The sequence below is a fragment of the Danaus plexippus genome, chromosome 19 (assembly GCF_018135715.1).
Source record: "Danaus plexippus chromosome 19, MEX_DaPlex, whole genome shotgun sequence".
Lineage (NCBI taxonomy): Eukaryota > Metazoa > Arthropoda > Insecta > Lepidoptera > Nymphalidae > Danaus > Danaus plexippus.
Genome location: NC_083549.1, coordinates 8,871,127 through 8,889,080, shown reverse-complemented (window position 1 = coordinate 8,889,080; position 17,954 = coordinate 8,871,127). Strand labels below are relative to the sequence as shown.

Below are 17,954 nucleotides of genomic sequence, written 5' to 3'. Positions count from 1 at the left end.
CTACCATTATCTGGAGACCTGCGCCTGTAGGTTGGGTAACCAAAGTTTGTGTTTCAGAAATAAAATGCCTAGGGTGCTTTTTAGAACAAATGTTTTCTTGCATACATGGTGACGCAGGATTATGAAATCTCCAAGGACAACGTATCATATTTCTTGTGACAATATTGTGAAGGATTGGATCTTGTTGTTTGTCAGGTATTTCAGCCGATATTATTGCATCTTTAGAATCTGGTTGTATTTGCTAGCCAGCCACAATAAAATGTGGGCGTGAGGTAAACCTCTTTTTTGCCATTCCACGCTGTAAACAAAGGCTTTCGACGGTCCAGAAATATTTTCCGTAATTGTCAATCTCCGATTTTCACTTTAGTGGCTTTTTAAAATTTATATACGTTTTTTAAATACTTTTGTCAGTTGAAGATATGCTTTTAGAAGTCTATGGTTAGAAGGGAAATTAATATTTATAACTTGTTCATTTTTGACCATTTTGTATTTGTTTGTTAATATGTAATCTATTTCATTTTTTGTGACTCCGTCTGGGGATTTCCAGGTCCATCTTTGGTTTTTGGGAATCTTAAGAAAAGGTGTTCATTACACTGATCTTGTTTTCATTTGCGAAGTCTATGAGGCGTTCGCCTCTACTATTTCTAACTCCGTATCCATGATTATTTATTAAAATCTCCCATGGCTATCACATTTTTGCACAGTTTTTCAAGGTTTCGCTGACAGTGTTGTAGAAGTAATCCACCTCATCGTCCTTTGATGCTTCTGTAGGTGCATAGACTTGGAGTATGTCTAGTTGGTACCCATTCATATTAAGACTTAGGAGAGCTATTCGTTCCGATATTCCACTAAAACTCATAATGTTTCTTTTCAGGTACTTTTTAACAATGAAACCCACACCATATAATCCACGTGTATCACCTGTATAACAAAATATGTAGCTGTCGTATACCTGGATAGATGTACCGAGACGTCGGCCTTCTAAAATACCGAGTACATCTTTTTCTGTGTTCTTCAGAGAGTTCATTAGCTCCAATAGGCGGTGGCTGGTTGATAATGTCCTGACATTATATGTCGCAACATGGAATAAATCATCATTTTTCTTTAATCTGTTGCTGGTCGATTTTTGTTGATGGTTTTTAGTGCTGTTATTTTTAGGGATTCTGGTTTTCTTTGGAGGGTTTTGGTCATGATTATCCGCGGTGACGAGCTGGGTTGGAGGATTTGTTATGTTTCTCGTGTTGAAATATTTCTTTGTTAAGTTTGTTCGGGGAGGGGTAGCTAATTGCTATGCATTATTTTTGGAGGCCTTTATAATATTAGTATAGATTAAACGAATTTTTTTTATTCATAAACACATTCTCTGACAACAATTAATGATATAGTTGTACAACAAATTTTATTATAAATTCTCTGTCAGTTTTACTAATTGTCGTTTTTTTTTGTTATGTTATTCTTATTAAAAATATATTTACTATGTGCACCGTCAGCAATAAAATACAAAAATGTGCATTTAAATGTAATTGTATTTGGTAGTTTATAATGCAGCAGAGAATAAAGTCAAAATATTAAACTTGGTCTAAAGAATAAAGTTGTCTTCAAGTTCATTCGAGTGAGTGCGTACTGATTGCGCTGTAACAATATGTATCTGATTAATATTAACCTTTTCGACTCAACACCCTCACGAGAAAGCCCTTCGACGACAAGGTGACGACACGCCCGAGGAGGAATTTTGGACCTGTTTAAACATCATGTTCTTGGAGGAAAATTTATTTTGTAACAGGAAGTTACACCGTTGCCTTTATATATTATCTCTATTGCAACTCAATTTAATTATTTCGTTGATTACCGACCGAAAATTAAACCCCTATTCACGGCCGAGAAACTGCTTACACTGCACACTTAATCGATAAAGAAGTGACGAGAAACATTCTGTTAAAATTTATTTCGTTCCGTATTCTGCTTGTTTAGCTCGATAAAAATAATTTTAAAACAATTTTAATAATATTTATCTCTTTTCGTTTCCTCGCTAAGTTTTCCATTTCGTACTATAAATAATTCAAGAATCAAGTTAATTCTGCAATTTCTACGGTTTCAATGCCAGAAATGAAGTCACATTTGCTATACAAAACAGGAAACTTGACGGATAGCAGTGGGACGTGGGCTTTAGTTCATTGAGTTCATTTAGACCGACATTCATCTTGTAGTCGGCTAGACTTTAATAACATCACCTGACTTTTGTATGCAAAATAAACGACTATTTGAAATATATTGAATTCGTTTTCGTTTTCCCAATATTCTTATTTTAGAGATAGCAAAAGCACAAATGGCCCGTTACCATTTATTTTTTTTATATTTTAATAATAATAAAAAATATTACTGGTATAAAACTAGACAGTATTGTAATATGAACCGTGCTATAAAATATAAAATTACAAGGTGTAACAATTTAAATCATATCCGAGGACAAAGGTATCATTTTTGTAAAATAGAATTTCTATTTTTAAAATACGCAAAGGTTTTGATTATAAATCCGGTTTACATGAAACAGATTAAAATTATATAATAAACAGCTCCGTGTCCGAATCTGCCGTTTACAGAATCCGCACCCCTGATCACGTATGAAATACAAATCTTAGTTGTTACACTGACAAGGGGATAATCATTCTGGTTTACGTCCGAGTTAGGAACTTTACAATGTAATGTAGAATATTTCGTATATTTGGACTGCTAACAGAACAACTACTCCGCTACTTTTTATATTTGTTTGGAACCCGCGCACTGCGTGTGAGAAGTTGACGAATGAATTATTAATATAAGGGACGGCTAATTATTGGTATGTTTCTTTGTGAAAAAAGTAATAAACTTCTGTGTAATTAAACTAGGTTTCTGCATTTGTAGCAAATAAAGACAAATATGGACAAAAGCTTTTAAGAAAACATAATATTATGATTATAGCCTTCTCTTTTTAACAAACTTTAAAAACGGGGAAGGTTATCAATTCGTCTGTATTTTTTTAAGGATTGTTATTTCATCTCTTTCGACTGGGTTAAGCGATTATTATGATTCTTTTTATTAATTGAATTATTATTACTGAATATTTATTGAATTTATCGAGTCATGAGAATAAGAGGAGATTAATTTAGGTGGAGGTTACTTTGGGGTCTTTCTAATTTAGTATTCCATTATTATATATTAGTGTTTCGTTACTCAATTAGTTCTTCAATTAGTTTATTGGATATTAAATAAAAATAGTGTTCGTTTGTCTACATTAGGTGTTCAGTCGATTTTTGCGCAGATATTTATAATTATAGATTTCGTTGTAATGTTGCTAAAACCTTTTTTTTTTAATTTACTAGGAGTTACAAATTTTTAATTACGTTTTTTGTTAACCTATATATATATATATATACATATATAACTTTGCTCTTTACAAGAGAAGTAGATTTAAATTAAAAGAGTGAAATAACTGATAATGTTATGCTGAGTTTTCGTTTGTATTATTCTTAGTTATTATATATTGTTACACTGAGATGATATTTTTAATAACCAAAAAAGGCCGGATTAGTTTGGAAATACTCATCTTTCTCTTTTTTCAATTTCAATATTAAGGAAATTGTGATGTAGGAAGCTAAAATACATTCATTCTTTCAATAAACGAACGGCGTCGGTCGCGCGCCAGTCGGGCGACAGACGTCTTAACTACCAGTTGTGTTTCATTTTAATCTTAGATTTAACAGTGGCGACGAGGTGTAGCACCTACTTATTCTATGTGCGCTTGCGAACTATATTTATAAACATGGCAGTCGGAAAAATCGGCGAGTTTGAGGTGGGAAAAGACATATGGGACTTGTATGTGGAACGCCTGGAACAATATTTCATTGTGAATTTAGTGAACGAAGAGATGAAGGTGCCGACGTTGATAACCATGATGGGAGCTGAATGCTACGAGCTATTGGTTACTTTATGCACACCCCATAAGCCTAAGGATAAAGAGTTTCATGAAATTGTAGATATTATGAAGAAACATCTTCAACCCAAACCGAGTGAGTTGGCCGAGCGCTATAAATTTCGGCATAGACTGCAAAAAGCCGACGAGTCAATGGCAGATTACGTCGCAGCTCTAAAAAAAATATCGAAAACCTGTGAGTTTGGTCCCTGGCTAGATGAAAGTTTGCGTGATCAGCTAGTGTGTGGCATTAATAATGAAACCATAAGGCAACGTCTGTTCGCTGAGGATAAGTTAAACTTTAGTCAAGCATATCGCTTAGCATCTAGTATGGAAACTGCTGAGAGGGATGCGGCGATTGTGGTCGAAGGTCATAGAAGGGCATCGAGCGCGGGAAACACAACGGACTGTCAAGCGATTACGGTGGGGGCAACGTGGCGGAGGAAACATCAAGCGGGCAGCGCGCGCGACTACGGTGACAGCGGAGCGGTGCGGGAGACCGGCCAGCGGGGGGGCGGCGGCGGCTGGGCTCGACAGCCAGCGGCGCGTGCCTCGGCATCGAACAAATCACAACACGAGCGCGGACATATGCAGGCGCAATGCAAGGCGTGTGGGGGTGCGCATGAAACTGCGGCTTGTAAGTTTAAACGCTACGTGTGTCGTGTGTGTAATCGTATGGGACATTTACGGCGCATGTGCCCTAACTTAATGGAACAACATTTCTTAGCGGCAGCGGGAGCGGGGGATGATGCAAACAACTGTCAGGATAGTGACGTAAGCGAAGAGGTAATTTTTATTGATATTAATAGGTTATCTGCACGTCAGTGTGCACCAATAATGATTCCAATTGTCATTCAGAATAAGAATATTCAGATGGAATGTGACACGGGTAGTGCAATATCATGTATAAGTTATGATTTGTATAAGAAAGAATTTAGTACAATATTGATAAGAAGTTGTAACTTGGCATTAAGATATTATACGGGCGAATTAGTACACCCGGTAGGGGTAATTAAACCTACTGTCTTGTATGGGGTTTTCCAATAGGGACGCTTGAACTTTGACAGCTGATTGCGGCCATGTTGTTTGAGTGACAGCTGTCAAATGCAGTGTGTTATATTCATTCCGTCCTCCCAAATCACCATGGCAGGTTACAGTGTCGAGCAGCACGTGCAAATCATAAAATTGTTTTATGAAAATGGGTCTTCAGTTCGAGCAACGTTCCGCGCACTTCGCCCGTTTTACGGTCGCGATGATCGTCCTGCCGAGTCGACTATCCGTCGATTGGTGGACAAATTCGAGTCAACCGGGTCAGTTAACAATCAGCCGGTTCCCGTGCGTCAACGTAACGCGAGATCTGCCGAGAATATCGCCGCTGTGCGCGACAGTGTCCTCGAAAACCCGCGGCAGTCAATTCCGCGTCGCGCACAGGAACTCGGCCTTTCGCAGACGACAACTTGGCGAATTTTGCGTTGTGACTTGAGCCTGCACCCGTACAAGATCCAGCTGACCCAAGAGCTCAAGGTTAATGACCATAGACAGCGCCGTGTGTTCGCTGACTGGGCATTAGAGCAGTTGGAAGTTGACGCCGATTTTGGCAAAAAAATCATCTTCAGCGACGAGGCGCATTTTTGGATGAATGGCTATGTCAACAAGCAAAATTGCCGTATTTGGGACGAGACCAATCCACACGAGGTTCACCAAGTGGCAATGCACCCGCAGAAAGTGACTGTTTGGTGCGGATTTTGGGCCGGAGGCGTGATTGGTCCGTATTTTTTCGAAAACGATAATGGTGTGGCCGTCACCGTCAATGGTGAGCGATACCGGTCGATGATAACCAACTTCTTTTGGCCTGAAATCGAGAATATGGATCTGGACAACATGTGGTTTCAACAGGACGGCGCTACGTGCCACACAGCACACGCTACGATGGAAGTTCTGCACGAGCAATTTCTGGACATGGTCATCTCGCGCGGAGGCGACGTGAACTGGCCACCGAGATCGTGCGATTTGACCCCGCTGGACTTTTTCTTGTGGGGTTTTCTTAAGTCGCAGGTCTATGCCAACAAGCCGCAAACCACCGATGCCCTCAAAGTCAACATACGCCACGCCATCGATCAAATACAGCCCGATTTGTGCGCCAGAGTCATCGAAAATTGGACCTTTCGTGTGCGCGCCACCAACCGAAGCCGTGGCGGTCATTTGAATGATGTCATATTCCATACATAATGGGGTCAATAGACCTTCCAAATAAAAAAAAAAATTTGCAAATATCTTTCCTACATGTATTTTTTTTTGCATTTCAAAGATCAAGCGCCCTTAATGGAAAACCCTATATAAGAATACAAATAAAATATTGGAATTGTACGTCATTCGTAATGGTAAATCGGCTTTATTAGGGAGACAATGGATCGCGGAATTACGTATACAATTACCTAACTTAGAATACGATTGTGTTAATAGGTTAGCGACCGACGAAGAATTTAATTTTAGTGCATTTAGTTCCAGATATTGTAATGTGTTCGCGGATGGTCTGGGTCGGTTCTCGGGGCCGGCTGTGGGCATACACGTTCGAGCCGACGCGCGGCCGGTGTTCATGCGCGCGCGCCCGCTGGCGTACGCACTGCGCGAGCCGGTGGAGCGCGCGCTGCAGCAACACGTGCGCGACGGCATCCTCACACCCGTCGAGCGCTCCGACTGGGCGACCCCGATTGTGCCCATCGTAAAGAAGGATGGTAGTATTAGGATTTGTGCCGACTACAAGATTACGCTAAATAAAGTGCTGGAAATTGACCGTTATCCGTTGCCTAAGGTTGAGGATTTGCTAGTGCGACTACATGGAGGACAGCGGTTCAGTAAATTAGATCTGTCGCAGGCCTACGCCCAATTCGTTTTGGATGATTCAAAAAAATACACGGTGATAAACACTCATAGAGGCTTGTTCATGTATAACCGTTTAGTCTACGGTTTGGCGTCTAGTCCGGGAATATTCCAACGTCGTTTAGAAGAGCTCTTCGCCGATTTGCCTCGGGTGGGGGTGTTCCTGGATGATGTTATTATAACAGGAGAAACTAAGCGGGAACACATGGAAAACCTCCATAAGGTGTTCGACCGTTTGGAAAAATATGGACTACGAGTAAAAAAAGAGAAATGTGAATTCTTTGCAAAATCAATACACTATCTGGGGCATATTATTAGCGAAAAAGGAGTCCATACTTGTCCAAACAAAGTAAAGGCCATACTCGATACAAGGGCACCTTCGAATATTTCAGAATTGAGATCCTTCATAGGTATGGTTATGTACTATTCCAAGTTTATAAAAAATATAAGTACCTTGTTAGCACCGCTTTATAGATTATTAAAATCAGGCGAAAAATTTGTCTGGAGCAGGGAATGTCAGGATGTTTTTGGTAAAGTAAAGGAACGGTTAACGAGCGCCGAAGTGCTGGCGCATTACTCGACGGAGCTGCCGCTGGTCGTGACGGCAGACGCCAGCAGCGTGGGCGTGGGCGCCGTGCTGGCGCACGAGACGACGGCCGGGGAGCGGCCCGTGGCGTACGCTTCGCGCTCGCTCACCGGTGCTGAACGACACTACTCGCAGATTGACAAGGAAGCCTTAGCGATTGTCTTCGCCATACGGAAGTTTCATCAATACTTATATGGTAGAAAGTTTGTTTTGAGAACGGATCACAAACCTTTGACACATATATTAGGTGATAAGGTGGGCATCCCTATTATGGCAGCGTCCCGCTTACAGAGATGGGCCGTACTTCTGTCAGGTTATAATTATTACTATTGAGTATGTGGCGTCGAGTAAAAATTGTGCCGACGCTATATCCCGACTTACGATATGTACCAATAAGTCAAACCCGGGCACGGAAATAACATATAGTAATTTTGTGGAAACATTTTTGCCGGTAACTAACAGTGAAGTAAGAAAAATGTTGAGTAAGGATCCAATTCTTAGTAGAATTAAATATTATGTAGAATCTGGGTGGCCTTTGACGTGCAGTGATGAGAAGTTAAAACCATTTTTTATTAGGAAAAATGAGCTGTATATTGAAGGGGGCTGTCTTATGTGGGGATACAGAATGGTGATTCCCGAATCGTTGAGAAAGCTGGTTTTAAAACAACTACACAGCAGTCACATGGGCATCATTAAGACTAAGTCTTGGGCTCGTAGTTATGTGTGGTGGCCGGGCATCGATCAGGACGTGGAGGGGCAGTGCCGCGCATGCGACACCTGCGCGCAAGAAGCCGATGCGCCGCCGCGAGTGTCGCCGACGCCTTGGCCTTACCACCTACAGCCCTGGTCGCGCTTACATATTGATTTTCTCGGCCCAATACGAGGTTTAACATTTATGGTTATGGTAGACTCGACATCTAAATGGTTAGAGATATTTGAAATGAAATCGACGAATGCGACGTCCGTCATAAAGGTACTTCGTACGACTTTTGCAAGGTTTGGCTTACCGATGGAAGTCGTTTCTGATCAAGGGCCGCCATTTAGCAGTAGTGAATTTAATAGTTTTCTAGTGAATAATGGGATCACTCAAAGCTATTCACCGGTCTATCACCCAGCATCAAACGGTGCCGCCGAAAATGCCGTTAAACAGTGTAAACGAGCTATTAAGAAGGCTTTTAGGGATAAAGTTGATGTGGACACCGCCTTGCAAACATTTCTATTAATGTATAGGAACACTATTCATAGTACTACTGGGGAAACACCAGCAATTTTACTTCAAAAACGTAAATTGCGGACACGATTGGATTTAATACGAAACGATGTGGGCTTGAAACAAAAGGTGCTTACGGTTCAAGATAAGCAGGTCAAAAATGCAGGTGGAGTGGAGCGAGAATTTTCTCCAGGTGATACAGTTTGGTTTAGAAGATATGGTGGTAACGAAAAGTGGGTAAAAGGTACAATAATGGATAAGGAAGGTTCCAGGAGGTTGATTGTAGATAACGGTAACGGGCAATTTCAAAAACGGCATATTGATCAGGTGCGACGACGTACACGATGGTCGTTGTCAAGCGGCACAGGTTCTAATGTCACCTCTGAACGCAGTGCCGTGTCGGCAACGATCGCAGGCGGGGATGAGGAGGCCGTGGTGCGGGGGTGTGCGGTGGTGGATGAGAGTACTACAGATTCTAGTATACCAGTAGTATCAGGAACTAAACAGTCCTGTAGCCCAGCTACAGTCAATTCAAACAATAGTTCTGAATCCAGTAACGCTCGTACACCACAGTCACAGCAACTCCAGCTGCGTCCTAAGCGTACACAAAGACCAGTTTTAAGATATGGTTTCGAACCTGACTAATGTTGTAAATAAAATAAAAAGATTTAATTATTAAATTTTAAGATCCTTACGTCAACAACATGTCTATGTTAAGTATATTAAGCTATTATATTATCTATAAGGTATGTAGTTACATAATAAGTTATTATATCTTGTTATATGAATAGTGCATCAAGTCTAAGCAAGAATTGCATTGGTTATACCAGTTCACCAGCGAGGATAAGAGATTAAATGTTCCGAGGTGTAGCCTTTAGTTGTAAGAAATTATTTAAGTAAGTTCTTAATTACCTATGTGTTAATTTGTGGTGGAGGTGTGATGTAGGAAGCTAAAATACATTCATTCTTTCAATAAACGAACGGCGTCGGTCGCGCGCCAGTCGGGCGACAGACGTCTTAACTACCAGTTGTGTTTCATTTTAATCTTAGATTTAACAGAAATATTTTGGGACACCTTGTAGAGTAAGGTAAATGAATTCCAAGTTACAACTGATCGATACTTTCTAGAGTTCAAGTTGGTTTTGTATTTCAATTTTCAAATGCAAACATCTCCGATGGCTGGATATAGATGATCAGCAGGGGGAGAGGGTGGGGGGGGGGGTTCAGCCAGATCTCTCTTGACGTTACAAATATGACAATACTATAATGTTATAAAAATGTTCAGTTAGAAAATTAAAGAAAATTAAATTGTCTTTTACAGGATGAATATTAATTTAGTATCGATTGCCCACAGAAAATGTTTTAATGCAATAACATAGAAATACTTAAGACTTAGTATTGGAACATTTTCTGTTGGTTTACGTAACTTGAACGTCAAAAGACACTCCACAATTCAAAAAGGTACATATTTGCCGGTCGAGTGTGGTGTAGTTTCTAATTAAACCTGGACGCTGTGTCAGGCAATAAACAGTACAATATTATTAAAGATAATCATTACCTTAAACTGACGAACTTTTTTGTTGAACTTTGGACCACGTTTATATGATGTGTTTTGTTTTGACTTGAAAGGAATACGATATAAATTAAAGTTACTTTAAGACGTTACGTTTACGTTACGTTTCATGCAGGTTTACAAAATTAATGGTATTTTGTGCAAACGTCTTTGATAACTTTAACTTTACCTCACTTTACCTTTAAGGTAATACTTCATTCCCTTATGATCCAATATACCTGACCATTATAGAACATTAAGATCAGTGCTCATATACAAACAGTTTACATACGGTGAGCAAAAGCACTCGCTAGGAAACTCGCACCATGTCCGATTCGACTTATTATTTTGAATATTAGTGTTACGATGAATAATCCTTTGCCTTTCAAATAATCACAAGTCATCCCATAAGTTTTAGTAATTTATTATTTGAGAATCAAATGTTTTAATTGTAACTTAACATTTTTACTGATTAACGCTGATTACAAAGTGGTTGCTATTTGTTCGTTTTATCAATTACTGATCTTGACATATTACAAATCACGACACGAATTAACATTTACTGTTCCCTTCCACAAATCACACAATGATCTGTAGAACAAATGATTTTGTTAAATAAATCATTAACGCCGTGACGTTGATTATGACACATCAACTATCCAAAGTGAGATACTTTTAATAAAAAAAAAATATATTTTATATGTGAGGACGTGGTATTAAAATATACTTATTTAGAATACTTTGAAACACCCATTAAAAAAAGTTACAAAAAAATATTTATGACTATTTAGTTTTATTAATGAAAGTAAAATACACGTTTAATACACCGCAGACGGTTCCATGTTTTGAGGCTGTTTGGTTGCGATATCGCTAGTATATTTATATATTTTGTCGCTTTCGCAAAACTAATTTTATATATGGAATTATCAGTAAAAGATGCTGCCGTTATTAAATTATTCAAATATAATCTCATTTAGAAATGATTTTGACATAAACATTTGATTTAGATCTACTTGGGAAGAAAATTAAATAATTAGTTGTGAGTCATTTGAACTATGAAAATTATTAAACTAAGTTAATGCGAGAACTTAAATCTAGGAAAAAACTCTTATCTCGTAAGGAATATGAAATGACCTTGAAGTAGACAGTAAAAATAAAGAATATTTATTTAGTTTTAGCGTATGCACGTGAATGCGAGTTATTTCAAAAACATTTTTAGCTTTGGATATCTCGTCTTCACTCACTCTTAAAGTGTATCTCGTTATATGTTGTATCATTGTCAGTTAAACTTCTAAAAAATGTTCTATCATTATTTGTAAGCTACACTTTACCAAAACCAGTAGGAAATTTGCAAGTTAACCTACGAACATAGTTTTCAACTTATAAGGATATGCAATGTTACTACGAATTTATAGTTGAGGAAGTTACTATGCTGTTTTGTACTGTGTGTGTGTGCGTGTGTGTTTGTTTTGTTAAAGTCGATTTTACTTTTAATGTCTGACTTGGAACCTCTTTGATATTATCAGCTATAGAATATTGACAGACTCGATGAAGCTATTTAAGAAATGAATTAGTTTTCTCTTTACTCTGAACTCTAAATAACTGTAGTATAAATTGAACGTATTTCGTTTTCGGCAACAAACACTCCATCGTAGATCTTTGTTAATTAGCTTAAATGAAACCTGACGTGGCACAAACTTTCCGATTGGAATGAGTGAAGAATTGAATTTCGACTCAAAGTCAATTGACTAAGTTAGCAGAGTGGGTCTTTTACCGCAAAAGTTAAATGAAAAGTGAAGGCTGAAGAGTTCTAGTTTAAATTTGAAGCCATTAGTGCTTTGTAAATATGAACAGAACTCATCGACAACTTTATATTACGAGTGTTTAAAATGATGAAAATATGTTAAGAGACTTTCGCGGTTCGAAAGTTCAGTTTTTGTTGTTCATGTTACACACGCCACTTTAAAAGAACTTGTCACTTTATTTTCTTAAAATATTGATTAATAAATTTTCTTATCGAATTCAAATAAAATAATTTGATAGTTTGAAAGTACTAAAGTTAAAGCCTTATATTTGAGTGGCTTCCTTAAGTCACGTACATACATAGGGCAAACGAAGGGAAGCATAAGTACGAGGGTTCAAAGAACATAACTCAGATATTAAAAATAGGCGTGCGTCGAATTCAGCAGTATATAACAGTATTCAGTACTAAATTGAAGACAGACTAGTTCGTAAGTTATTGAAATTTATAAAAATACTAATACTAACCGACATACACTTTTATCTCGTCTGACAGTGAATCACGGTTGCTATAAAGTGAATGAAACGTCGCGTAAAACGTTATATAATAAATACAAGTAGTATATGCGAGTACCATAGTTTTATTAATATGTATACTAGAGAAAATCCTCTCTTGTAATCCGCGAGTGAAGAGTTAGTTTCATACCCGCCCACATGAAGTATCACTGGTTCTATAATGTTTTGCTAGGTAAAGATTCCACACATTAAAAGCAGTTTATTCATATAAAACACCTATGGTTATCGAACCTATTCAGACTTCTTAGTCACCTATTCATTAGATAGAGAATCGAACTTTCTTCAAGATATCCTAGGAAAAGATAAAATATAAATGAAAAACAGAATTCCCTGAAGCCACTTCCAGATAGACACTTCGGCCTCAGATTTTCCAACATAGATACATTCTCCAAACTTTTAGTTAAAATTTTACCGCTTTTGAATTTTATACAAAAAATCAATTCATCTGCGTATTACTGGACAGAATAGGACTTAACATACTTCAAATGAGTGTTAAGTTTTTTCGGTGGCATTCGTTTGAATTTTTGTAAACCATCGCTTTAAATAATTTTCTGAATGGTAAAAAACTGGCTTTTGACAATTGTTATGTCCTAACTGTCAACCTTGGATGTTTCTTTAAAAATATCTCCCACCTGGTATGGTTATTTGTAAATGACTGGGGGCGTAAGTTCTTTACTAGAGATTTTATTCCCTGAGTCTTCAATTTATTCATTATTTCAGGGATAATCTATTCTTATAGATATTATTAGAAAACAGAATATTCTTAAATCTAAACTCCCCTCTTTAAAATAGTCAATACGACTAACGTTAACCTGATTTTTAATGTGGCACTGGACTGGACGACAGAAAATTGTATTTTTCAGTACTTTCTCCTGCAGATAACTTGTTGCCTTGGATTAGCATATTTAAAAAACATTGAAGTGTTGCTTCAACAAAGAACATGAATATTAACATCATATTTTTATACAGATATAATTTCAACATTCACGTATTACTGATATGACTTCAATATTACGGAAAGTTAGAATAAATTCTCTTTTAAGAAATTTTTTTAAGAAAAAAAAGTCGTGGTGGCCCAGAGGTTTAAAAGCCCGTCTCCTGCACGAGGGTGCGGGTTTGAAACCCGGCAAGTACCAATGTAATTTTTCCGTGTCATATGTACTTTCTAAAAGTATTTAGACACCACTCAAAGACGGTGAAGGAAAACATTGTGAGGAAACCCGGACTTATAATCAAATTATAAGTCTGAAATCGCCAATCCGCCTTGGGCAAGCGTGCGATTAATGCTCTGGCCTCCTCCATGTGAGAAGAGGCCTTTACTCAGCAGTGGGCACTGATAGGTTGATGATTATGACGATGTTGATAATGAAGTAAATTTAATACGTGTTCATATTTCACTGAAACTTAACGAGCCTGCGTGATCGTTTATTTTTTTTTAATAAATTTAAATGTTATGCTTTATTTAATGAAATTTTCTGTGTTTTGTCTGGCTTCATTTATTACACTTATAATTACTTTTATGAGACTCTTTGTTGAAGGTCTTACGAAATAAATCGTTTTGGTAAATTATATTTACTTTATTATATTTAGGAAATAATGTTACAACAGCACACACACATATAAAGATATACCAGCATACTAACGTAGTCTACATAATATGTACATATATGTGTATTGTTTTGTTATACAAGCTAATAGCTATACAACTTATTAACTAATATTTAAATCTATGAAAATGTTACGATGATATTTAAATAGAAATTTATAAAAACAATTGCTATCCATAACTTTGATCTGTTTTATGAATCCAGTCAACCATTTCACGTTTGAATTTACATGAAAAATATCCTGAAAGTTTACAAATTCAAAAACCAGCTACTGTTCATGAACTATCGGCAAACGGTTAAAATGAAATATGCACTCGATTGTACCATTTGAACATAATCGAGGCTAAAATAATCTATCAAAGGATTTATAGCAGCTCATTACACATATGACATGCACACGCGCCCACACACGCACATATACAGACACACACAGACACAAAAACAGACACACACATAGACACTCACCCAGACACACAGACATACACACAGACACTCTGCCAGACACACAGACATACACACAATATGAATGGATTGCCCTCCACTTAATAAAACTCTATTTTTCATTGTTTGTTTGCGTCACTGAAACCATTAAGTGATAATAATTGTTCTTTTTTAATTACTATATAACGACGAACATAACTGTACTCGTAGGTCCTAAATAAAATGTACCATACATTTTATTGAGGACCTAAATCTATCTTCTTCTAATTATAATTTTGAGCTAGAAGAAAAAAAAATATTTTTGATGATATTTGGAAATGTTAAAGATATATAATTAAAAATAATTAAAAAATAAACGTCTTCATACTATCTTATTATCAGTGTTGCCGTATGTAATGCTTCTGTCGCCGTATTACTCGACTGACTTCCTGTTCAGGTTGGTGCGTCAAGGAAGGTTATCAAAATCTTTTTTATTACAATTAAAATTCTTGGGGATTCATTAAAAAAGTAATGAATTTGGAATAAGCCTTTTCATCGCTATAAAAATTGAGATTTCAGTTTAAAAAACAAAACTAGTATTTTTTGGGAAATCATGAACATATTGAAACTTTATTATAAAATGTTTTAAGTTTTCCAGGCATAAGAACTAAAAGTTCAATGCACGCCAGTGTAAAATAAAAAGCTAAAACAGCGATTTTACTTATTCGAGCTAACGACAGTATAAAAAACATCTTACATAATATCCATACAACGTGTTTTATACGGGAAACTGTTTAATTAGTATTCTTGAGAAAACAAATATCTTAAAATATAACCTTTTGTGCATAAAGGTAACCTAAGTTTAGTTTAAAATGTAAATTTCAAGTCTCCAACAGGACAGGCGAGTCAGTCGGTTTACGTAGAAATATAACAAAGTTGGATAGTCGTGGGAAATTGAGTATGGTAATAGAAGGTGGAGCCAACCTCCCGCGGTCGGTTAATTCTATTCACGGACGTAGCTTCAGTGGCTCGAATGCACTTTACAAATAGTAAATTATGCAGATCAGAGTAAAAAGAGAGAAGGTTTTAGGTAAATTTTTGTTTGTGTTACTACAATCTGTGATGTGTCATTTACATTTGAGTTATTTTTTATTCTGATGAAATTTTGAACTCGAGTTTTTAAAAATTGTATTGTTACTTATTGTTAAATTGTATTGTTAAAGATCAATATTTTTTAATACAGCAATAAACTTTTTTATAAATAAGTGTATTTGTACTTCATATAAAATTTTTACACTTACCGTATTTTTTTCGTGCTGTTGTCCAAGTTTTTATAATTATATACTTTTTACCTACTTCCTTGCTCTGGAGCGTGAGAATTGAGCACATCTTTCTTGCTCCAATTATCAGATGACCGCGGACAATCTGTTGCCACCTGTCAATCTCCCCGCTGACGGAGTATTGAAATTTATGATCTCGCTTCATAGGTTCATCTCCCTACACCGCCATAGCGAAGGAATTATAGCAATAAAGCAAGTAATTAATATTTCAATCGTGTAATATATTTCGTAAAGAATGTGTTACAAGGCGGTATATAATGACAAGAGAAAGAGAAGCGGCACTGTGACAAAAATGAGAACTAATTTATTTTGGTTGCGTTCCATTCCCAACAACCACCTTTGAACGTAAACCCATTTTTGTAATACAATACAAATTCTTATGATCAATTATCCCCTTAGTAAGTATATTCGCAATCGTTTTGTCCCCTCTGCAATAATTAAATTTTATCTCTTTATTATTTACATGCTCTCTCAAATATGATATTTGATATCAATATGTTTAAAACAAGGCAAATAACAATTATTGGTAGACAATTTAATAGCGCTTTGATTGAGAAGCGGTCCAGCTAGGGATTGGCCGACGTGTAGCTGTCGCAGATACAGACCCTCCTGCTCCGCCGACGACATCGCCATGTACTCCGCCTCGGCGGATGACAGAGCCACTGTCTGTTGTCTCCTCGAGTACCAGGACACAGCGCCTCCTTAAGAAACAAAAACTTAGCCCGCGCAGGTCAATATTTTCGCCGGCCCAGTCTGCGTCGCAGAAACCGCTCATACTTGATTTGGTAAATCTTTGCTATAAGTGAGCTTTACGTCGTTTGTTCCTTGCAAGTATCGTGGAACTCTTTTGAATGCTGTCCAGTGTTCAGCTTTTGGGTCCTTATTGAACCTGCTAAGAATGTTAACAGCGAAGGAAATATCAGTCCTTGTACCTTGGACAATGTAGAGAAGGTAACCTGTGGCTTGTTGATAGGGGTAATCTGTTTCTTTCTCATCAACACTCTGAGTAAACTTCAGGCCAACTTCTATTGGTGTTTTACAAGGATTGCAACCTGACATTCCGAACTTGTTAAGTACATCTTGAATGTATTTTTCTTGGTCAATCATAATGGTGTCTCCATCCCTTGTTATGTTTAGACCCACACACTGACCTTGCCTAGGTCATTCATTTCCACGTATTGCATAAGCTTGTTTTTGATCATTTTTCTTCTTCTTTGTTAGCAGTAAATGAAATAAGGTCATCTACCCATACAGAAATGTAGGTATTCTTATCTACATTGAAATAGTCACATGGGTCTGACTTGGATCTTTTCAACCCAATCTGTTGCAGCACAGTGTTCAGTTTTGAATTCCACAACCTGCTTGCCCGTTTTAGTCCATATAAAGATTTATGCAAATGATATATCTGAGGCCCTTGTTCATATAATATATTCTGTTGTTTGTTTGTACTTTGTTTACAAGGTTGTACTTGTTTTACAACTTTACAACTTGTAAGTGCTATTGTATTTTATCAAATAAATCCATTCTTGGTAATTCATAAGCATAAAAAGTCAGTACTAGTTGCCTGATATTTCAAAGTGTTGACTTATTTTTTATATCAAATACTTCAAGTTATAATTTCAATTAGATCTTTGCCAGTTCAAATAAAAATGAATTCGAATTGTGCCTGAATTGTTTATGAGGATATTTTAGATTAGAAAGAAGAAGAATTGGAAGTTATAATATTAATAAAATCGAGAAGACTTATTTATTAGGAAGACATGTCAAGACGTTCTTGTACATTACGTTTACTTGCACTTATGTTTACGCCAAGATAAAAACATTTACAATTTACAATACGTTGTTGTGGGAACAAATTATGTAATAAAATGAAATAAAGCATTTTATGGAATGTATTTATGACTTAGGAGTAAGTTTTTTTTATATGCCATTCTTTTAAAGTTATCAGGAAGTTAAACGCTGTTGCTGTATTGTTACTTGCACGAAATATGGATTGGAAAAAATATACACTACAAAACAGACTGACCGACCTTCAAAAGGTTTTAAATTAAATTTTTATTATTATTTCCAGTGAAACATCTTTGATACTGATAT

The 17,954-nt window shown here is 36.8% G+C and overlaps 1 protein-coding gene across 1 annotated transcript; it reads left to right on the top strand.

Moving 5' to 3' along the window:
- Positions 1-3,799: 3,799 nt before the first annotated feature.
- On the top strand, positions 3,800-9,270 carry LOC116771483 (uncharacterized protein K02A2.6-like). Its single transcript, XM_061523633.1, has 3 exons — positions 3,800-4,586; positions 6,349-7,728; positions 8,015-9,270. Exons 1-3 carry the CDS (start codon positions 3,800-3,802, stop codon positions 9,268-9,270), a joined length of 3,423 nt encoding a protein of 1,140 aa, XP_061379617.1.
- Positions 9,271-17,954: the final 8,684 nt, after the last annotated feature.

Excerpts from the sequence above, each read along its gene's own strand:
- LOC116771483 (XM_061523633.1), top strand. The coding sequence starts at position 3,800 with ATGGCAGTCGGAAAAATCGGCGAGTTTGAGGTGGGAAAAGACATATGG. Across the intron at positions 4,587-6,348 it reads TGCGCATGAAACTGCGGCTT|GGAGACAATGGATCGCGGAA; the intron begins GTAAGTTTAAAC and ends CGGCTTTATTAG. Across the intron at positions 7,729-8,014 it reads ATGGGCCGTACTTCTGTCAG|GGGGCTGTCTTATGTGGGGA; the intron begins GTTATAATTATT and ends TGTATATTGAAG.